General features: G+C 37.1%; 1 protein-coding gene across 2 annotated transcripts in view; it reads right to left on the reverse strand.

The window, feature by feature from the left end:
- Positions 1-955: 955 nt before the first annotated feature.
- The window catches only part of fech (ferrochelatase), a 36,458-nt gene continuing 14,146 nt past the window's right edge, over positions 956-23,267 (reverse strand). Inside the window, exons 5-11 of one of the 2 annotated variants that reach the window (XM_062031646.1) lie at positions 22,758-22,892; positions 20,265-20,371; positions 19,019-19,117; positions 17,464-17,571; positions 16,546-16,710; positions 11,493-11,552; positions 956-2,451 (exon numbers count right to left, since the gene is read on the reverse strand). In XM_062031646.1, coding sequence (XP_061887630.1) covers positions 2,314-2,451; positions 11,493-11,552; positions 16,546-16,710; positions 17,464-17,571; positions 19,019-19,117; positions 20,265-20,371; positions 22,758-22,892 — 812 coding nt within the window. In that variant the 3' untranslated portion in view covers positions 956-2,313. Of the gene's footprint in view, positions 2,452-6,510; positions 6,590-11,492; positions 11,553-16,545; positions 16,711-17,463; positions 17,572-19,018; positions 19,118-20,264; positions 20,372-22,757; positions 22,893-23,267 lie in introns of those variants that run through there. The other variant, XM_062031647.1, reaches the window with a different exon arrangement.

Below are 23,267 nucleotides of genomic sequence, written 5' to 3' on the forward strand. Positions count from 1 at the left end.
TAAATATTGGATCGGTTCGCAGCCGAGTGTGAAGCGACTGGTATGAGAATGAGCACCTCCAAGTCCGAGTCCATGGTTCTCGCCCGGAAAAGGGTGGAGTGCGGGGAGGAGGAGCTCTTGCCCCAAGTGGAAGAGTTCAAGTACCTCGGAGTCTTGTTCACAAGTGAGAGAAGAGTGGATCGTGAGATCGACAGGCGGATCGGTGCGGCGTCCTCAGTAATGCGGACGCTGTATCGATCCGTTGTGGTGAAGAAGGAGCTGAGCCGGAAGGCAAAGCTCTCAATTTACCGGTCAATCTACATTCCCATGCTCACCTATGGTCATGAGCTTTGGGTTATGACCGAAAGGACAAGATCACGGGTACAAGCGGCCGAAATGAGTTTCCTCCGCCGGGTGGCGGGGCTCTCCCTTAGAGATAGGGTGAGAAGCTCTGCCATCCGGGGGGAACTCAAAGTAAAGGCGCTGCTCCTCCACATCGAGAGGAGTCAGATGAGGTGGTTCGGGCATCTGGTCAGGATGCCACCCGAACACCTCCCTAGGGAGGTGTTTAGGGCACGTCCGACCTGTAGAAGGCCACGGGGAAGACCCAGGACACGTTGGGAAGACTATGTCTCCCGGCTGGCCTTTGGAACGCCTCGGGATCCCCCGGGAGGAGCTAAACGAAGTGTCTGGGGAGAGGAAATTCTGGGCTTCCCTGCTTAGGCTGCTGCCCCCGCGACCCGACCTCGGATAAGCGGAAGAAGATGGATGGATGGATGTTTGATACATAAGCCTGAATAAAAACCTGTAAAAGTGGTGCTAATAGTTTAGGTATCAGTAACAAAAGTGCGACCAGGCCGAGTCAAACATCAACCTCTGTTTTCTAATTTGTAAAATAAAAATAAAAAGCAAGTCCAGTGTAAAAAGGCACATTTCATGGCATCATTGGACAAAAAAAAACAGATGGGCATGGGACCTTGTTACTTTTTTTTATTATTTTACCCCAGTCTTTTTTAAAAAGGGGGCTTTCACTTCTTTTGCAGCATTTTTCTCCTTCAGGGTTGGTCAGGAGCTTGCTTAAGGGCCGTGGCAGTCCCACCACCTGAAACATGACTTCTATTTATTCACCCCATTAACCCGTGAAGAAGTAGCAAGGCCGGTTAAAGGTTCCAAGCAGACAGAATGTGCTTAATTTTGCATTTAGAATTCAGTAAATGCTCTTAAGCACATACAATACAGGTCAAAAGTTTGGACACACATCATTCAATGTGTTCTCATGACTATTTACATTGTAGATTGTCACTGAAGGCACCAAAACTATGAATGAACACATGTGGAGTTATGTACTTAACAAAAAAAAAAAATCTAGTTCCTTCAAAATAGGCACCCATTGCTCCGATTACTGCTTCGCACACTCTTGGCATTCTCTGGATGAGCTTCAAGCACACCTGTGAAATGAAAACCATCTCAGGTGACTACCTCTTGAGCACTAATCCGAGCAAAGGGTGGCTATTTTGAAAAAACTAGAATATAAAAACATGTTTTCGGTTATTTCACCTTTTATTTTGTTAAGTACATAACTCCACGTTTTATATTCTAGTTTCTTCAAAATAGCCACCCTTTGCTCCGATTACTGCTTTGCACACTCTTGGCATTCTCTGGATGAGCTTCAAGCACAGCTGTGAAATGAAAACCAATCACAGGTGACTACCTCTTGAGCATAATCGGAGCACAGGGCGGCTATATTGAAGAAACTAGAATATAAAACATGTTTTCAGTTATTTCACCTTTTATTTTTGTTAAGTACATAAATCCACATGTGTTCATTCATAGTTTTGATGCCATCAGTGACAATCTACAATGTAAATAGTCATGAAAATAAAGAAAACACATTGAATGAGAAGGTGTGTCCAAACTTTTGATTGCCCCAATAATCAACAAACAGATGACGAATGACAAAAAATGGCTAAAAATGTTCCTACCATCTTCATCAGATGACTTCAACCACTTATTTGCATTTATGTTAGTGATGATTAGCATATTTTGACTCTATCGACACACTTTGATCAGTCCAGGAAAAAATTGGCGATAAACTGTGTATTTAGTGTGTGTTTGTAAACAAAAGACAAACTTATGACCTCCAAGATTGTTTTCCTTTTTCGTGTGTTTTCCTTAAAAAAAATGTGTCAAGAACTAAGATGTCAGGATGGACCACCTGCCTCCAACCATTCACTCATTCATTCTACTTATGTCAGACAGTCTTCTGTTTGTCTACTCAGCCCTGATGCGTGTGTGTGTGTGTGTGTGTGTGTGTGTGTGTGTGTGTGTGTGTTACTAGGTTAGTTTCTGGTTGGCGAAAAAGGCCTTGGTCTCTCCACAGGTGGGGTTGGTGCAGAGCGGGCAGCGCAGGGTCAGCTGACGAGAGCACGGCTCGTTGGAGCGCAGGTGAGCCTGGACCAGTTGAGCCAGAGCCTGGACGACGACAAGGACCGACAATGTCACTGCAGTCGCACAACAGTCGTGTAACAGTGTGTTTTTCAACTTTTTTTTGGAGCCCAGGCACATTTTTTTGCGTTGAAAAAAAAACGCGGAGGCACACCACCAGCAGAAATCACTAAAAAACGAAACTCAGTTGACAGTAAAAAGTTGCAATTGTTGGATGTGACTTTAAAGCAGGCCTGGGCAATTATTTTGACTCGGGGGCCACATTTAGAGAAAAAAAATGTGTCTGGGGGCCGGTATATCTATTTTTAGGGACACTAATACAAAACCTCACAATAATGTCTGATTGAATGCTAAAAATGTTATGACAGACCGCCTTAAAAAACAAATTGGAACTTAAAATTTTTCTATGAAGGATAAAACACTGAATATTGACAAAATATGAACTTCACTCCCCCCTTTTGATCGACATATTTTACAATCAAGTGAAACGCAACAAAAATGCAACAAACAGTGAAATATGAACGTGAAGGGTACAAAATAAACCCATCTACAATCTGATATATCACTAAGCTTTAGAACTTTGTTGTGAAAATCTCCTTCCGCGTCTGTGGAAACTCTTCCCGCCCACACTGCTTGGTGCCTCGTCTGAGCTGCTGTGACGTGGATTACCATAGTAACTAATTAGAAGACCATAGTAACTAGTATATCATCCAAAAGTGCAGATTCCAACCATTGAAATACTTCGTATAGTTCAAGACTTACGGTCATTAGAAAACATCACTGCACATAATGGCAGCTACAGTTTCCATCTTAAAGATCTAAAAAAAAATATTTGGGAATGTCTGGCAGGCCAGATTGAAAAGCTGTGGCCCTCGGGCCTCAATTTACCCAGGTCTGCTTTAAAGCATAACCTAGCATGCATCACTATAGCTCTTGTCCCAAAGTAGGTGTACTGTCACCACCTGTCACATCACACCCTGACTTATTTTGAGGTTTTTTTTGCCGTTTTCCTGTGTGTAGTGTTTTAGTTCTTGTCTTGCGCTCCTATTTTGGTGGCATTTTCTCCCTTTTTGGTATTTTCCTGTCTTCCTTTGAGCGATATTTCCCGCATCTACTATGTTTTAGCAATCAAGAATATTTCAGTTGTTTTTATCCTTCTTTGTGGGGACATTGTCGATTGTCATGTCATGTTCGGATGTACATTGTGGACGCCGTCTTTGCTTCACAGTAAGTCTTTGCTGTCGTCCAGCATTCTGTTTTTGTTGACTTTGTTCCCAGTTCAGTTTTAGTTTCGTTCTGCATAGCCTTCCCTAAGCTTCAATGCCTTTTCTTAGGGGCACTCACCTTTTGTTTACTTTTGGTTTAAGCATTAGACACCTTTTTACCTGCACGCTGCCTCCCGCTGTTTCCGACATCTACAAAGCAATTAGCTACCTGCTGCCACCTACTGATATGGAAGAGTATTACACGGTTACTCTGCCGATCTCTAGGCAGCACAGACACATCATTTGCAGACTATTACTGGTTTGCAAAAAATATTTTTAACCCAAATACCGCATTTTTCGGAGTACAAGTCGCACTGGAGTATAAGTCGCATTTTTTGGGGAAATTTATTTGATGAAAGCCAACACCAAGAATAGACATTTGAAAAGCAATTTAAAATAAAGAATAGTGAACAACAGGCTGAATAAGTGTACGTTATATGAGGCATAAATAACCAACTGAGAACGTGCCTGGTATGTTAACGTAACATATGGTAAGAGTCATTCAAATAACTATAACATATAGAACATGCTATAAGTTTACCAAACAATCTGTCACTCCTAATCGCTAAATCCGATTAAATCTTATACGTCTAGTCTCTTACGTGAATTAGCTAAATAATATTTGATATTTTACGGTAATGTGTTAATAATTTCACACATAAGTCGCTCCTGAGTATAAGCTAAACTATGAAAAAAACTGCGACTTATAGTCCGAAAAATACGGTACTGGTTTGCAAAAAATATTTTTAACCCAAATAGGTGAATTTAGATAATCTCCCACGGCACACCAGACTGTATCTCACGGCACACTAGTGGTTGAAAAACACTGGTGTAACAAACAGCACCCACACTAAAATCACAGGACAAAACGGTGTGTTTGTGTGAAAGGATAAGCGGCAAAGTGGCGATATGACTCACTTCCCTTATTGTGTGTGTTGACATTTTTTCAGTTCTTATATTTTGCATAATATCTGCGTCTTTTATACACACCAGACCTGGGCAAATTAAGGCCCGCCGGACAATCCCAAATCATTTTTTTTTTAGATATTTAAGATGTAAACTGTAGCTGCCATTATGACGTGCAGTGATGTTTTCAAATGACCGTATGTCTTGAACTATACAAAGTATTTCAATGGTTGGAATCTGCGCTTTTGCATGATATACTAGTTACTATGGTCATCTAATTAGTTACTATGGTAATGTAAGTCACAGCAGCTCAGACGAGGCACAGAGTGTCAGCCTGAAATGCGGGTGTCAGGGAGATTTTTACAACAAAGTTCTAAAGCTTAGTGATATATCAGATATAGACTGTAGGTAAGTTGTTTTTTTTACCCTTCGCATTCATATTTTTTGTGGTGTTTTTGCATTTTTTTTTCCGCTTGATTGTAAAATATGTCGATGGAGAGGGGGTGTGACGGTCATATGTTGTCAATATTCAGTGTTTTATCGTTCCTAGATAATATTGTAAATCCCACATTATTTTCATGTACATTCTGGGTGTCATTCATTCCATTCCGTTTTTAAGGCGGTCTGTCATAACTTTAGCATTCAGTCAGACATTTTTGTGAGGTTTTGTATTAGTGTTCCTAAAAATCAGGGGCCGTACTTATCAAGCTTCTTAGAGTGCCATTTTACACTTAAGTCCTGAGAATTTGCGAAATTTAGTCCTACTCTCAAACTTAAGAATAAAAGCTTTTTTATCAACATTCTTAAGTCTAAGAATCACTCCTACTCTCCACGATATTTAAGAGACCTTCAGAGGTGTCTTAAGTGGTTAGGAGTTGCCAGCAGGGGATGGCACTGAGGCGAGAGAGACGTGCGCGAACGTTCAGGGAGCGGAACGATGTCCTGGATTGTTTGATGACGAGCAGCTGATCAAACGGTATCGTTTAGACAGAGCGGGTATTATTTTTGTCACAGATTTAATACTTTTCGATTCCTTGTTGATTTCTGCATGTGGCTGCAGTGGGCTAGTATATATAGAGCCACCCACACCAGTTTCAAATTAGTTGCCTAATTAATGATTTGGAAAGAAAATGTTATGAGAGTAGCGTATGTGTGTGGCCGTGAGGTGAGTGACGTCAGTGAGTGTGTGGGCGAGAGAAGAGAGGGAGCGGTAGCGTTTGTTTTGTATTATTTTGTAGTTTGTCAAAATATACACTCCCATTGTCCACTTAAATATTTCCAAGATATTTATTTATTCTTAGACAACGGATTCCCTTCCGTGATTGGTCATTTCTATGGAAACAGAAATTACGTCACCTAAAATTCCGTTTACGGCACATAGTAATGTCGTAATTCAGCTCTGAGTGTGACACTTAAGATTCAGTCCTACACTTCGCTGAACGTGTGAGTAAGACGCTTGATAACTAACTTTTAAGTGCAGCTTTCAGCGAATAATTTATTTACTCTTAAGTCAACTCTTAGCAGACTTCTTAGGAGTAATTCTAAGAAGCTTGATAAGTACGGCCCCAGATATACCGGCCCCCAGACACTTTTTTTTCTCTAAAATTTGGCCCCCCGGAATCAAAATAATTGCCTGCTTTATGCAGTTAGCAAAACCCTGCAAACAAATACTGGCATGGTGGCATTTTAAATTCAACTATAGAGGGGGAATACATTTAAAAAGCTTATATTTCAGCAATCAGTAGGAATATAGTATAAAATGGATTGTTTTTAATGCCGCAGAAGAAACATGCTGTTCACTGAGAAACTAAAACCAAGGAAACCTTCAGTAACTACGAACTAATCATCCTCTGGCTATTGATTTGCACACACACCCACACATTCACAGGCCTGGCGAGGGGTCTCTAAGCAAAGGCGGACTTGAGCAGGCAGCCAGCTGGGCAGTTGAGTTCTACTGTAGTCAGCTCTTAAGATTCTCATTGATCTGCCTCTTGCTTCATAAAGAAAACACACACACACACACACACACATATATACTGGTTATCATTTGGAATGGAGACCAAGTTTTTGTACTTGTGGGGACCACCTTTTCTACAGGTTGTGGAGGCATAAAAAAAAATGGTATAAAATGGCCATTGCCCAGTTAGCTCATACACGTCTTTAAATCTCTGGATTGATGAAGTAATGTGCTGATTATTCTTACTGGGGACCCTGGGGAAAAAGAGTTAATATGGTTCATGGGGACCAAATTGAAATAATTTTGCATAATTCACAAAAATTTGTACTGAGGACCATTTAAACCATGTACGCACACACACACACACACATCAAACAAGCATTTGTATATGTTTTAAGTGTATTTTTACTAGGGCTGTCAAACGATTCAAATATTTAATCGCATTGTTCAGTTAACTCAAAATTAATTGCAATATTTGCACATATACATACATATATTACACACATATATATATATACATACATACATTACACATATATTACACATGCATACATACATATAACATTTTCATAATTAGTGTACCCTAGACAAATCATTTTCAAGTTTTAACATCATGAACAGACAATTAATTTACTTTAAATAAACATGTTTTAAACAGCTCAACACAAAAAGGACAAACATGATTTAAAGGCCTACTGAAATGATTTTTTTTTTATTTAAACGGGGATAGCAGATCCATTCTATGTGTCATACTTGATCATTTTGCGATATTGCCATATTTTTGCTGAAAGGATTTAGTAGAGAACATCGACGATAAAGTTCGCAACTTTTGGTCGCTGATAAAAAAAAAAGCCTTGCCTGTACCGGAAGTAGCGTGACGTCACAGGAGGTAGGATTTCTCACAATTCCCCGTTGTTTACAATGGAGCGAGAGAGATTCGGACCGAGAAAGCGACGATTACCCCATTAATTTGAGCGAGGATGAAATATTCGTGGATGAGGAACGTGAGAGTGAAGGACTAGAGTGCAGTGCAGGACGTATCTTTTTTCGCTCTGACCGTAACTTAGGTACAAGCTGGCTCATTGGATTCCACACACTCTCCTTTTTCTATTGTGGATCACGGATTTGTATTTTAAACCACCTCGGATACTATATCCTCTTGAAAATGAGAGTTGAGAACGCGAAATGGACATTCACAGTGACTTTTATTTCCACGACAATACATCAGCGAAGCTCTTTAGCTACTGAGCTAACGTGATAGCATCTGGCTCAAATGCAGATAGAAACAAAATAAATAAATCCCTGACTGGAAGGATAGACAGAAGATCAACAATACTATTAAACCATGGACATGTAACTACACAGTTAATAATTCTCAGCCTGGCAAAGCTTAACAATGCTGTTGCTAACGACGCTGAAGCTAACTTAGCAGCCGGACCTCACAGAGCTATGATAAAAACATTAGCGCTCCACCTACGCCAGCCAGCCCTCTTCTGCTCATCAACACCCGTGCTCACCTGCGTTCCAGCGATCGACGGCGCGACAAAGGACTTCACCCGATCACAGATGCGGTGGCGGCTAGCATCGGCTAGCGCGTCTGCTATCCAAGTAAGTACGACTTGATGCGTTGCTACGGCCAGCCGCTAATACACCGATCCCACCTACAACTTTCTTCTTTGCAATCTCCATTGTTCATTAAACAAATTGCAATAGATTCACCAACACAGATGTCCAGAATACTGTGGAATTGTTAGATGAAAACAGAGCTTTTTGTATGGTGACACATAGGGTACGAATACTTCCATTGCCGTCGTGACGTCACGCGCATACGTCATATCCAAAGGAGTTTTTCAACCGGAAGTTTAGCGGGAAATTTAAAATTGCACTTTATAAGTTAACCCGGCCGTATTGGCATGTGTTGCAATGTTAAGATTTCATCATTGATATATAAACTATCAGACTGCGTGGTCGGTAGTAGTGGCTTTCAGTAGGCCTTTAATGACAAAAAAAGATTTTATATTTTGTAGAAATACAGAATTTCTATTCCTGCTTAAGGCGCACTTGCATTCAGAGGAGGAGTTACACTTCCATGTTAAGATAAGTTCCACACATAAATAAAACAAAATGTTGATTGTTATGATCACATTTTTTTTGCTAATTTTGCAGGCATACACATCAGTCATAACTTGCTACTTGACAAATGTTAACTTTTTTTTAGCTAAGTAATTTTACAGGTGTACGCCTCAGAGTCATATAAATTGGTAGTTGTCACATGCGAACTGTTAGCATACTAACATGCGGATGTTAGCATTAAAACTTCCTAATTTTGCAGGTGTACACCTCAGTCATATAATTCGGTGGTTTACACATACTAATATTAGCATGTTAGCATGTTAATATGCTAACACTAGCATGTTAACGTTTGCACGATAACGTTTTTTTTAGAAAATTTTGCAGACATACACATGAGTCAAAACTTGCTACTTGACAAATGTTACATTTTTTATAGCTAACTAATTTTACAGGTGTACGCATCAGAGTCATACTATTTGGTACTTGACACATGCTAACTGTTAGCATACTAACACGCTAATGTTAGCATTAAAACTTCCTAATTTTACAGGTGTACGCCTCAGTCATATAAATTGGTACTTGACACATGCCAACTGTTAGCATACTAACAACACGCTAATGTTAGCATTAAAACTTCCCAATTTTGCAGGCGTACACCTCAGTCATATATTTCGGTAGTTGACACGTACCAACATTAGCATGTTTACATGCTAGTGTTAGCATATTAACATCCTAACGTTGGCACGATAACGTGCTTTTTTTAGCAAATTTTGCAGGCATACACATAAGAGTCAAAACTTGCTACTTGACAAATACCGTATTTTTCGGACTATAAGTCGCAGTTTTTTTTCATAGTTTGGCCGGGGGTGCGACTTATACTCAGGAGCGACTTATGTGTGAAATTATTAACACATTACCGTAAAATATCAAATAATATTATTTAGCTCATTCACGTAAGAGACTAGACGTATAAGATTTCATGGGATTTAGCGATTAGGAGTGACAGATTGTTTGGTAAACGTATAGCATGTTCTATATGTTAGTTATTTGAATGACTCTTACCATAATATGTTACGTTAACATACCAGGCACGTTCTCAGTTGGTTATTTATGAGTCATATAACGTACACTTATTCAGCCTGTTCACTATTCTTTATTTATTTTAAATTGCCTACAAATGTCTATTCTTGGTGTTGGGTTTTATCAAATACATTTCCCCAAAAAATGTGACGTATACTCCAGTGCGACTTATAGATATGTTTTTTTCCTTCTTTATTATGCATTTTCGGCAGGTGCGATTTATACTACGAAAAATACGGTACAAACTTTTTTTAGCTAACTCATTTTACAGGTGTACGCCTCAGAGTCACATAACCTGGTACTTGACACATGCTAACTGTTAGCATACTAACAACACGCTAATGTTAGAATTAAAACTCCCTAATTTTCCAGGTGTACACCTCAGTCATATAATTCGGTAGTTGACACATACTAACATTAGCATGTTTTCATGCTAGTGTTAGCATATTAACATGCTATCGTTTGCACGATAATATTTTTTAGCTAATTTTGCAGGCATACACAAGTCAAAACTTGCTACTTGACAAATATTAACTTTTTTTAGCCAACTAATTTTATAAATCTAGGCTTCAGATTCATATAACTTGGTACTTGACACATGCTATCTGTTAGCAATAAAACTTCCTAATTTTCCAGGCGTACACCTCAGTCATAATTCGGTAGACTACACATACTAACATTAGCATGTTTACATGCTAGTGTTAGCATATTAACATCCTAACGTTGGCACGATAACGTTTTTTAGCAAATTTTGCAGGCATACACATAAGAGTCAAAACTTGCTACTTGACAATTATAAACTTTTTTTTTTTTTTTAGCTAACTCATTTTACAGGTGTACGCCTCAGAGTCACATAACTTGGTACTTGACGCATGCTAACAAAATGCTAATGTTAGCATTTTAGATTTTTTTTATAATTTTGCAGACATACTGTATTTTTCGGAGTATAAGTCGCACCGGCCGAAAATGCATAATAAAGAAGGAAAAAAAAATAAGTCGCACTGGAGTATAAGTCGCATTTTTTGGGGAAATTTATTTGATAAAAGCCAACACCAAGAATAGACATTTGAAAGGCAATTCAAAATAAATAAAGAATAGTGAACAACAGGCTGAATAAGTGTACGTTATAACTTCATAGTTTACACGTGTTGATGTTAGCATGTTAAAGTGCTAGCTTTTTTTTTTTTTAAGCTAACTTTGCAGGTATGCACCTTCCGAGTCTAATATTTTGTTAATGAATGCTATTTGGCCTGTGTGTGCTACCTGTTGCCATTTCATTTCAGATTCAGCTCTTTTTGGCATTGACATGCAAATTGCATTGAAATTGCGGTGTGCTAATATAGAACTTACGTTTATGTTGCAAAGTTCTTGTTGGGATTTTGCCTTCATGCACGTAATTAAGAAATGTCTACACTTCACCACATCCTGGTGGTTGTATTTGAATTGCATGAGGTCGTATACCTAACTGGATCATATGCAGACGGGGGCTTGTGTGATGTAAAGATGGCAGACAGGCAGGCAGGACAGACACACAGGAGACCACAGCAGACAGTTGTGTGGAATAAGTCAACTCCCAGCAGGAGACGCTCAATAAATGGATTTTCTCCCTTCCCTTGTTTCCTTCATTCACATATTCCCTTCTCTGTCTTCTGTCTGTCCTTCCTTCCTTCCTACTTGACTGCCTTCCTTCAGCGTTTGCACTACAGTAGACATTCCAACTTCTTATTTGTACGTGTTTGTTGTTGTTGGTAGGGTGTGTGTGCGTACAGGTGTGTGTGTGTGTGTACCTTCATAAAAAGTGGGTTTCCATTCAACGACTCTGCTCTCCTGAGGTTTTCTGCACCACACTGAAAAGACAGAAAGAAAAATGTACACAAATACACACTTCTTTGTGTTGCTACTGTTTGACAGAGATTGCGCTCTAAAGTGATTATTTGACCATCATAAAGTTTATTTATCCAATAAGTCAGTCAGTGTGTAGGAGATTGGGTTGGTTGTAGGGCTGCAACTAACGATTAATTTGATAATCGATTAATCTGTCGATTATTACTTCGATTAATCGATTACCGTAATTTCCGGACTATAAGCCGCACCAGCTAAATTTAGGGGAAAATACAGATTGCTCCATATATAAGCCGCACCCGACTATAAGCCGCAGGGTTTTGATGTGTAATTACCGTAGTATATAGGGGTTCCTGCTACCACGGAGGGGATTGTCGGGACAGAGATGACTGTTTGGGAACGCAAAGCGTCCCATTTATTAACAATAAATCTTTCAATCATTCAATCAAACTTTCACATCTTTGACATGGCGAACAGCATTCGTGCAGAGTACAAATACAACGGTGCAAAGTAATACAAAGTGCTCGCCTGTACGTTATCAAAATAACCAGCCTACCGGTATATGAAAAGTCAGTCTTTAATCATTGTGTCATCGTCTTCCTCCGGCGTACTAAAACCACCGAAATCCTCTTCGTCGGTGTCGGAGAAGAACAGGCCGTAAATAAGCCGCACCTTTGTATAAGCCGCAGGGACCAGAACGAGGGGGAAAAGTAGCGGCTTATAGTCCGGAAATTACGGTAATAATCGGATAAAAGAGACAAACTACATTTCTATCCTTTCCAGTATTTTATTCTAAAAAAACAGCATACTGGCACCATACTTATTTTGATTATTGTTTCTCAGCTGTTTGTACATGTTGCAGTTAATAAATAAAGGTTTATTTAAAAAAAAAAAAAAAAAAAAAATTTTTTTTATTAAAGCCTCTGCGCATGCGCATAGCATAGATCCAACGAATCGATGACTAAATTAATCGGCAACTATTTTTATAATCTATTTAATCGATTAGTTGTTGCAGCCCTAGTTGGTTGTCACACTCACGTCTTCCACTAGTGGGCAAAGAGCTCAATTAGTCTTTAGAGTAAGACCACTGTTCATTTTGACTGCAGTTTTTATTTAAGTTTTATAGTCTGACAAAAATGTATTTTATTTTATTTTTATCTTCATTATAATTTGTTTATGAGCACGGGAGAATGATCATGTTAAACGCTTATGTTTTTTTATTTGTTATTATATATATTTTATGGTATAGTGTTATTTTTCTATTTTATTTGTTGATATTATTATTACTATTAGAAACTGTGGGACCTACCTGACATTTAAAGGGGTCAATAAAAATTGGTTTGAGTCAAAATAGTCACTTCTCTTTGGACTCTCTTTTAAAACTCTGACTATTTGGTGTTATTGTTTGTCTGTTGTGTTTCAAAAATACTAAAAAGAAAACCCAAAGTGGAATAAAAGAGAAACAACTAAGTGGAGTAAAAGAGAGAATAGGTGATACGTAACAAAAAAAGTTGCAATGTTGACTCTTATAACGAAGCTGCCATGCTGGCTGTTTTTTTTTCTTTAAAGCTGTAATTTTTGTCAAAAAATAATACAATAATAAAGAATCAAAATCAATGTTTTTATGATTTTTTTTGGCTTATTCAATGCTCCAATTACTTCACATCAAACAATTCACTTTGAAATGTTTTGGGATGGGAATATTGCATATTTTGTGTGTTTGCCATATATAAACTAAGTTTTCTTTGACAAAAAGGGTATTAAATGAACAAACAAACAAAAAAAAGCATTTAAAAGCTTATAATTGACAGATCTGAAATTGATCTATCCGTTGATTATAAGAGACTTATGTGATGAAAGTAAAATAAAAATGTATGACTTATTTTTAACACTTTAATGAGTGGCCCTTTTGGATCCTTAAGAATTATAGTGGGATTTTATTTTTTTTATAAAAATGTAAATGTATTTTATCCTATTAGTTATGCAAGATTGTATTTAGTTCTATTTATCTAATATGTATTTACTGTATATTCATTTTAATTATATATATATATATATTTTTTCCATTAATCTACATATGTCTTACTTGTATTTTATTCTTTACTCTACTCATGGTTCTTACTATTTTACAAGTTTAATTATTTTTATTTCCAACGTTCCTCAGATGAGCCATCTGCCTCAGGGGTTATCGGCCGTGCTTGTGGGAACGCTTTTGTGTCAGCGTCCTGGTGGCCATGGTCTGATAACCTCCTGGTGCAGGTGGCTCCTGTGATAGTGTTTACTTACATGGCTCCTCTGTACTCAGCCATGCCATCATTTGTCCATATAGTTGCATGTGTGTGTATGTTGTGTGTGTGTTTGTGTTTGCATTTCTTTTATGTATGAAAAGCGCTTTATAAATAAAGTTTGATTGATTGGTGCTGTGTGTGTGTTTGCATGTATGTGTTTTTATCTCTTCTTTCTTTCTTTTTTCTTCTTTTCTGTCAAGCCCCATGCTTTGCCACTGCATAAAAACAATATATAAAGTGTGTTTGATTGATTGATGATGAGAGTAGAGAGATTGATAACCAACTCCAGTTCAGAATGGAAGGTGAAAAGTAAGTTCAACCTGTAAGCGAGAGAACATAAGTGTTTTCATTTTGTCCCTCTGATTTTTCTTCAAGAAACACGAGATTTTTTGTTCTGAGATTGCAATTATTTTCGACGCTTTAATTTTCTTGGCACTTTAGACTGCAGTTTGCTGCTGGGATCATCACTGTGAGGATCTCTGATGGTTCAAAATGATGAGTGGAACTCACACGAGGTTTTTGTATTTTGATTTTGAAAAGCTTATCATTTGGGGAATACTGGGAGGCTGCGAGAAACGAGCGCTTGTGTCTTGGTGGCACCAGTCAGATTGATCTGTGGTCACCTGGCTGGTGCCTTCCTACAGACTGCAATGGGATGCTGGGGAAATGTTCAACACAGACTAGACACTGTGAACACACACCCTCTCTCTGTCGGCCAGACAGAACATCACATGCGCCACACCAGGGGTGTCCAAAGTGCGGCCCGCCACAAATTCTGGAAATGCTATTGCAAAAATTTTAAATAAACATTAAAAAAAGTGGAATGAGGTGAAACCTAAAGAGGAAAAGTTGCAATGTTGACACAAAGCTGCCACGCAGGCTGTTTGTTTTTCTTTTGTCTCTCTTTATTTTGCTTTTTTTGCCATTGCTCCAAAAAAAAAAAAAAAAAAAAAAATTTTAATTCAATGTTTAAATTCAATTATTGACCTATTCAAGGCTCCAATTACTTCAAATATTTCGCTTTAAAATGTTTTATGTGGAAAATATTGCATATATTGTGTGGTTGCCATATAAAAACAATGTTTTCTTTGACATAAGAGCATAAAACAAACAGGACAGATATATCTGAAGTTGATCTCGTAATTTAAGTGTTGAAAGTAAAACAAGTATATGATAAAAATGTATCACTATGAGTAGGGGACCTTTTGGGGCGGTATAGCTCGGTTGGTAGAGCGGCCGTGCCAGCAACTTGAGGGTTCCAGGTTCGATCCCCGCTTCCGCCATCCTAGTCACTGCCGTTGTGTCCTTGGGCAAGACACTTTACCCACCTGCTCCCAGTGCCACCCACACTGGTTTAAATGTAACTTAGATATTGGGTTTCACTATGTAAAAGCGCTTTGAGTCACTAGAGAAAAGCGCTATATAAATATAATTCACTTCACTAATTCACTTTTGGATCCCAAATATATTTAATGAGATTTTATTTATCTTTTCACTGTGATTGATCAAAAATAATGAATTAAAATCAATGGTGTCCTGCATTATTGATCTTTTTAGGGTTTCAATTACTCCGCATTAGAGATGTCCGATAATATCGGCCGGCCGATAAATGCTTTAAAATGTAATATCGGAAATTATCGGTATCGGTTTTTTTATTATCGGTATCTTTTTTCTTTTTTTTTTATGAAATAAACATAAAAAACACAAGATACTTACAATTAGTGCACCAACCCAAAAAACCTCCCTCCCCCATTTACACCCATTCACACAAAAGGGTTGTTTTCTTCTGTTATTAATATTGTGGTTCCTACATTATCTATCAATATATATCAATACAGTCTGCAAGGGATACAGTCCGTAAGCACACATGATTGTGCGTGCTGCTGGTCCACTAATAGTACTAACCTTTAACAGTTAATTTTACTCATTTTCATTAATTACTAGTTTCTATGTAACTGATTTTATATTGTTTTACTTTTTTTTATTCAAGAAAATGTTTAATTTATTTATCTTATTTTATTTTATTAATTTAAAAAAAAAAAAGGACCTTATCTTCACCATACCTGGTTGTCCAAATTAGGCATAATAATGTGTTAATTCCACAACTGTATATATCAGTATCGGTATCGGTTGATATCGGTATCGGTAATTAAAGATCAACTTCAGGTCTGTCGATATGAAGTAAAAAAAAATATATATATATTTTATGCGTTGTTTTTTTTTTTAAGAAACCCATGTTATTTATGTCAAAGAAATATAAACATAAATAACATGGGTTGAAAAAAAAAAAAAAGCGCATAAAATATATGTACATTTCTTTTTACTTTATATCGACAGACCTGAAGTTGATCTAGCGATTTTACATTGAATAATAAAAATAATTTATTTTTTATTATTATTATTTTTATGATTGAGACCATACCGGGTCCCTGATACCAAACTTGAGGGGAGCCAAAATGGTTAGATAAAAAAAATCTGTATACTGTATCGGTTTTCAAAATGAAAAATATCAAAACTTCCCTCGCATGCTTTGATTTTTCGTGGAAAAAGCTTGGATTAGTGATTAACATGTAACATTTGTGTTTTATGGAGACTTAAAAAGGAGTTCATCAAACATGTCGATGTGATATCACAACTCCATGTTAACTGTAAGCCTGTCTCCACATATCATTCAAGTTGTATTCAGTCAGAAACACACAAACATCCTCACCTCCTCTCCCAGCACCTGTCCGTACTCGATGTCCAGCTCGTGTAAAGTCTCGATGTGATCGGAGGTGAAGGCGATTGGCACGAGCAGGAGGTTCTTCTTCCCCCTTTCACAAAGACCTTTGATGACCTCGTCCGTCTGGGGCCCGAGCCACGCCATGGGGCCCACCTGAGCGAACGCAGGGACACAAAAGGATCGATACGGTTTTGTAAACACCGGGATATCAAACAACCTGTCCAGCAGGCTTGTGCAAAATTCTTAAATTTGGAATTACAATTCAATTCATTTAAATAATTTAAACAGGATTTTAAATTGGAATAACAGGAAGTGGAATTAAATTAATTGCAAATCAGCCAAGTAACAGGAAGAATTTGTCATGCCACTACAAATACTTGAAAAACATTCAAAGTAAACATTAATTCTTTTTATTTTGAATACTTGGATAAAGTAAAGCATTCTAGGAAATTATTTTTCCACCATTTAAGTTATAATACATCAAAATGATCAATTTCATGGAATTGCAATTATTTATATTTGCAACCTAAATTTGGGAGTCTTTTGCACACGCTACTCATTCATTATTTGTTAGAGAGGTGGCGCCATCTTGTGGTGACAAAATGTTATGTCGAGGCTGAGTTCATATATATTGTAGCAGTGTCCAAAGTGCGGGCCCTAGCTTGTTTTTTTGAAAAGGTTAACAATAATAATAATAATAATAATAATAATAATAATAAGCATCATCTATGAGACATAGCTTACATGCAGGCTGTTTTTTTCTTTATTCAAAACTTCTTAGCATATTTTTTGCCTGTTTACAAAATGTCAAATATCACCCTTTAATTTTTCCGTGTGCGGCCGTCAGAAATGAGCAGTTTACATGCTCAGGTGTGTGTGTGTCCGTGTGTGCGTGTGCGTGCTTACCCTGGACTGCCACACCAGTCTGTAAGGGTTACAGTGTCCTAGCCTCTCCATAACTCTCTGAACTGTGGCTCCTACTTCCTGAGGATATGGGTCACCTCTGTTTACAACCTGCACACATTACACAACAGCAAACATCCATTACTCTTCATCAACTGAAGTCGATTCAACTACCGTATATTCCGCACTATAAAAAGGTGCGCTTAAAATCCTTTCATTTTCTCAAAACTCGACAGTGCGCCTTATAAACCGGTGCGCCTAATGTACGGAATAATTTTGGTTGCGCTTACAGACCTCGAAGCTATTTTATTTGGTACATGGTGAAATGATAAGTGTGACCAGTAGATGGCAGTCACACATAAGAGATGTGTAGACTGCATTATGATGGCAGTCACACATAAGAGATACGTGTAGACTCCAATATGACTCAAGTAAACACCAACATTTTAAATGTTCCATTGAAAATATAGAACATTACACACGGCGCTCAAAAATCTATCAAAATGTTTTAGTACGACTTTGGTAAGCTATGAAGCCGCACCACTTGATGGATTGTACTGTGCTTCAACATAGGAGTATTATTATGGTGTGTGTATATAAGGTAAGACATTATCTGGCGTTTTGTTTCACAATATTTTGCAAAAGCAACTTCTCTTACGTTCTGGTACCTGCTGATCTGTATTTGGGATCTGCATAAGTCCTGAAAATTTGCACGCGTCCGCCTTCGTAGTCCGTGGCGACACCAAAGTCGATAAGCTTCTTCTTTTTCTCTAACTTCTTGTTATGGGACATTCATCCTCCGCTGTTACCATTAGTAGTGTAAAGTTCTTACTTATATCTGTCAGTAAACTCGCCATAAAAGAACTAAAACATACCGGTGTAGTGAGTTTCCATTATTCACCCAAGGAACTTTAGTTATTAGAGAGTTCCGGTCGGACGGTTTTTCACATTTCCGGCGTTGTTGCACTAGTGAGCCACGGATGAGGAGATGCTGCTCCGTTATTGATTGAAGTAAAGTCTGAATGTCATTAAAACAGTTAGCTCCATCTTTTGACACTTCTTCCACTCCCGTCCTTGCACGCTACACCGCTACAACAAAGATGACGGAGAAAAGACGCTGTCGAAGGTGAGCCACGTAAATAAGACCGCCCACAAAACGGCGCATCTTGAAGAGACTGTCAGAAAGCGACTTGAAGATGATCTGTAAAACAATCTATGCAACATTTTGACCAAAGAACCACCATTACATGTTATGTAGGCCACAAGGAAGTGTTTTACATTTAGAAAACAATAATAATAATAATAATAATAATATGACCCCTTTAAAGCGTCCTATTTAAAAAGGCGCCTTTTGTATGAAAATAGACCTGACTAGACCCGCTCATAGGCAGTGCGCCTTATAACCCGGTCGGTGCGCCCTATGGTCGGGAAAATATGGTAATTCCAATTGTATCACTTGTATTGTGTTACCGAGGTAAGTAGTGGGTGTGTCTTCAAAAGCAGAGGATACAATGTTGACGTGTACAGGTCAAATTAGGAGAGTTGAGCTTGTACTTACAGCCATAGGAAGGGAATGTGCCGAGAAGAGAATGACCACGTCATCTCTCTTCTCCTCTGGAAACTTCAGCAGCTCGTTACTAATATGTTCTGCGAAACACTGCAAGCACACACACAAAAACGTATTCATATTTTCAAAAATGTTTCCTTCTACAAAAACTACACACTGACATCTAAAATACAAACAATGGTTTGCCTTGGTTGCTTTCACTTCATCATTTGCTATAACCTCTTAAGGTCCAAGCGGTTTGTTTACATGCTTTTTTTAATTTCTCTTTGCTATATGGGCTTATTGGACCCTAATTAGAAAAAAAACTAAGAATTATCTTTTGATATGATGTACTTAGTCCATAAGTAACAAACGAGTACTTCATGTTTAGTGACATGCTAATTCTTATTTTTACACTTTTTTTTCCCAAATTCCATTGTATGTTATACTCTTCTGACACCACCAGATGGCAGTATAAGTGTCCACATAAGCGGCCATAAGACCCCAATTCAGTAGTGTACACAATTTTGGAAATAAGAGCTAAAAGGTGCTGTCCACACATGTGGCCACTAAGCCTTAATGACTTTTTGTAAATCTAATGCTTCTCATTATTTCAATGTTCTACCTGCTTTATTTGTGTGTGTGTGTTCTTGTGTTTCTACCCTTCTTGAGACATCAACAAGGAAAAGTACTGTCCATATGAGGACCGGCGAACAAGTTAGGACCGAAATCATGGTCCCAATACGGAAAACCATTGCATCTAATAGAGAATGTCTCATTTGCACCCCTGGTGGTGAAATCTATCAAAATGAGTGGTCCCAAAAAGGAGGGATTTTTCAAAATTGACTGTGTGTCGGTTTTAAAAGTGCTCCCCCTCTGGTCAACATATGAAATAAGTGTGTGTAAAAATTTGAAGTGCTCCCCCTCTGGCCAACATATGTAATAAGTGTGTGTAAGAAATTGATATGTGCCCCCTTTAGCCAAAATGTATTAAAAAAATAATAATAAATATGTATATAGAGACATACTGTAATAACAAAGTAAATAATGAAGATTAAAAAACAAACAACAACAAAATAAATAAATGTAAAGTCTTACCTTTTTTATATTTGCATAGGTTTTATATATTATTAATATTGTAAATACAAATCTTTATATATCTAGAAAGGGTGGTCCTAAAGAGGTAGGCATTTTTCGGCAGTCTAAGGAAAGTGTGTGTGTGTGTGTGTGTGTGTGTGTGTGTGTGTGTGCGCTTAACCTCCACCAGCAGAGGGTGTGTGGGCCAACGGTCAATGACACTCCAGCGCATTTTGGGCCGGTCACCTCTGTTTCTATAGTAACGGTAGATGGCGTTTAGACTGCTGCCTGCAGGCAAAACAAGAAAAAAAAAAGTCCCATTAGCAACAAGCAAATATGGACAATATTCTGATCTTTTTAAAGTAATATTACTAAAAATAGAGTTGAATTCATGATTTTGTAACGTTTTAACTATTTTAAATAAAAAGTGGGGAAACAGACATTTTGGGCTGTTTGATCATGTCTGGGAGTAATATAACCATATAGTTATTCATTTATTTTTCCTTGCTGTTTGTATGTCATTTTTTGTGGTCTTTTACCATTTACTTTCAAATAACTTCTAAGTAGTACTGTTATTAAATAAATACAAAGTTGATATACATAATTTACCATGTACGAAAAAGAGTAGGCAGAAACAAAGCTTATTTATTCCTACTTTATTTGGTAATGGTCATGGTGCTGGTAATGATTACCATTCATTAATAATTTATCAACAGATCATTAATAATAATTATAATAATAAATAATACATACATTAATGTATTGTAAAATAATTTTGTTGTCACTATTATAATTGTTATTATTATTATTATTATTATTAAGACGTAGTAGTACTGTTAAATAAATAAATTACAAAGTTACATTTACGTACATTTTATCAGGTCTGAAAAGTAGTAGGCAGAAACAAAGCTTATTTATTCCTATTTTATTTGGTAATGTCATGGTGATGGTAATGATTACCATTCATTAATTTAGCAACAGATCAATTATTAATAATGACAATTATAATAATACATACATTAATGTATTGTAAAATAATTTTGTCGTCATTATAATTGTTATTAAGACGTAGTAGTACTGTTTTTAAATAAATAAATAGTTACATTTACGTACACATTTTAACAGGTCTGAAAAGGAGTAGGCAGAAACAAAGCTTATTTATTCCTACTTTATTTGGTAATGGTCATGGTGCTGGTAATGATTACCATTCATTAATAATTTATCAACAGATCCATTATTAATAATGGCAATAATAATAATAATACATAATACATAAATTAATGTATTATAAAGTAATAATTATGTTGTCATTATTAGAATTTTATTATCATTATTATTATTATTAAGACAGTACTGTTTTTAAGTAAATAAATAATTACAAAGTTACAGATACGTACACATTTTAACATGTCTGAAAAGGAGTAGGCAGATGCAGACCTTTTTTATTCCAATTGTATTTTGTAATGGTCATCGTGCTGGTAATGATTACCATTAATAATTGATCAACAGATCAATTATTAACAATAATACATAAATAAATGTTTCCAAAATAATAATATTTTTTGTATTCTTATTATAAAGACGTAGTAGTACTGTTTTTAAATAAATAAATAAATCATTACAAAGTTACATTTACGTACACATTTTAACATGTCTAAAAAGAAGCAAGCCGATGCAGAGCTTATTTATTCCTATTTTATTTGGTAATGGTGCTGGTAATGATTACCATTAATTAATAATTTATCAACAGATCAATTATTAATAATGACTAATACAAAAATAAATGTATTATAAAATAATAATTGTGTTATTATTATTATTATTGACGTAGTACTGTTTTGAAATAAATAAATAAATAATTACAACGTTACAGTTACGTACACATTTTTTAAGGAGTAGGCAGACGCAGAGCTTATTTATTCCTAATGTGTTTGTATAGTGGTTAGCTTTATTAATTAATTTATCAAAAAATCAATTAATAATAATAATGATAATATCAGAATCATTATAAATACATCATTTAAGTGTGAAGTGAATTATATTCATAAAACACTTTCTAGTGACTTAAAGAGTCTCCCATTAAGAAGCCATTCTCTACATTTAAACTACATTCACACCAGTGTGGATGGCACTGGGAGCAAGGAGGGTGGAAGTGCCTTGCCCAAGGACACAACGTCAGTGACTGCGATGGCGGAAACTGGATTTGAGTTTCAGCCCGGCCGCTCCATCTGAGCCATGCCAAAACAATAGACATTGCCAGTACTATTACCCGTAATTTAATTGTAATAGTACTGGTTAGGTTAAATTTTCTATTAAAATAACAATTACCAAATCCAATTTGATTTAATAAACTGCTTTTTTCTACTCCTTAATTTGTTGAATCGTGCAAGTGTAGACATGATGTACTTTAACTGCAACTACACATGCATTCAATATTCCATAAAATAACAATGTCTCTCATTTCTATAAGAATCATTCTAATATTTTTCTGTAAACACCTGTAACGTACACTAATATGTTGGTGGATCCCTTCAAAAATGTGAGTAATGGCAACAATTTAACATGTTTGTCATCATATTATTACACAACCAGGTGAAATTGACTCAGGCGCAGGTGTTTATGTACAGTAGGTACAGTATGTGTCAAGTTCCAGTAGATAATGTGTGTGTGGGACCTGTGGTGGAGCAGCTGTACTGAGGGTACTGTGTAAAGGCCACAGCTCGGTCCACTCCGTCTTTCTCCATCTCCTCAATGGCGTCCTCAGTCAGTGGGTTAACGTACCGGAAACCGATGTAGAACTTGTGAGGAGCTGGTGGGTAGAAAAAGAACAAAATGTGTTGATACTACACAGTACAGGCCAAACGTTTGGACACACCTTCTCATTCACAACACAACTGATGGTCCCCAACCCCAATGATAAAGCAAGAAATTCCACTAATCAACCCTGATAAGGCACACCTGGGAAGTGAAAACCTCTTGAAGCTCATCGAGAGAATGCCAAGAGTGTGCAATGTAGGGTTGTGCGTGTTAGAATAATTATGTATAGATTATCACACAACTTTTACGCTTAAGGGCCGTTGCTATAGTTAATATCAATTGTACTGAAGTGGTATTTTTCTTTGTCTGTGCAAAGCTGGCAATTCAAAAGATTGCAAGCCCGTCTGGTATCAGTGTCTGTGTCCAG

Source organism: Entelurus aequoreus, linkage group LG21, assembly GCF_033978785.1.
Source record: "Entelurus aequoreus isolate RoL-2023_Sb linkage group LG21, RoL_Eaeq_v1.1, whole genome shotgun sequence".
Taxonomy (NCBI): domain Eukaryota; kingdom Metazoa; phylum Chordata; class Actinopteri; order Syngnathiformes; family Syngnathidae; genus Entelurus; species Entelurus aequoreus.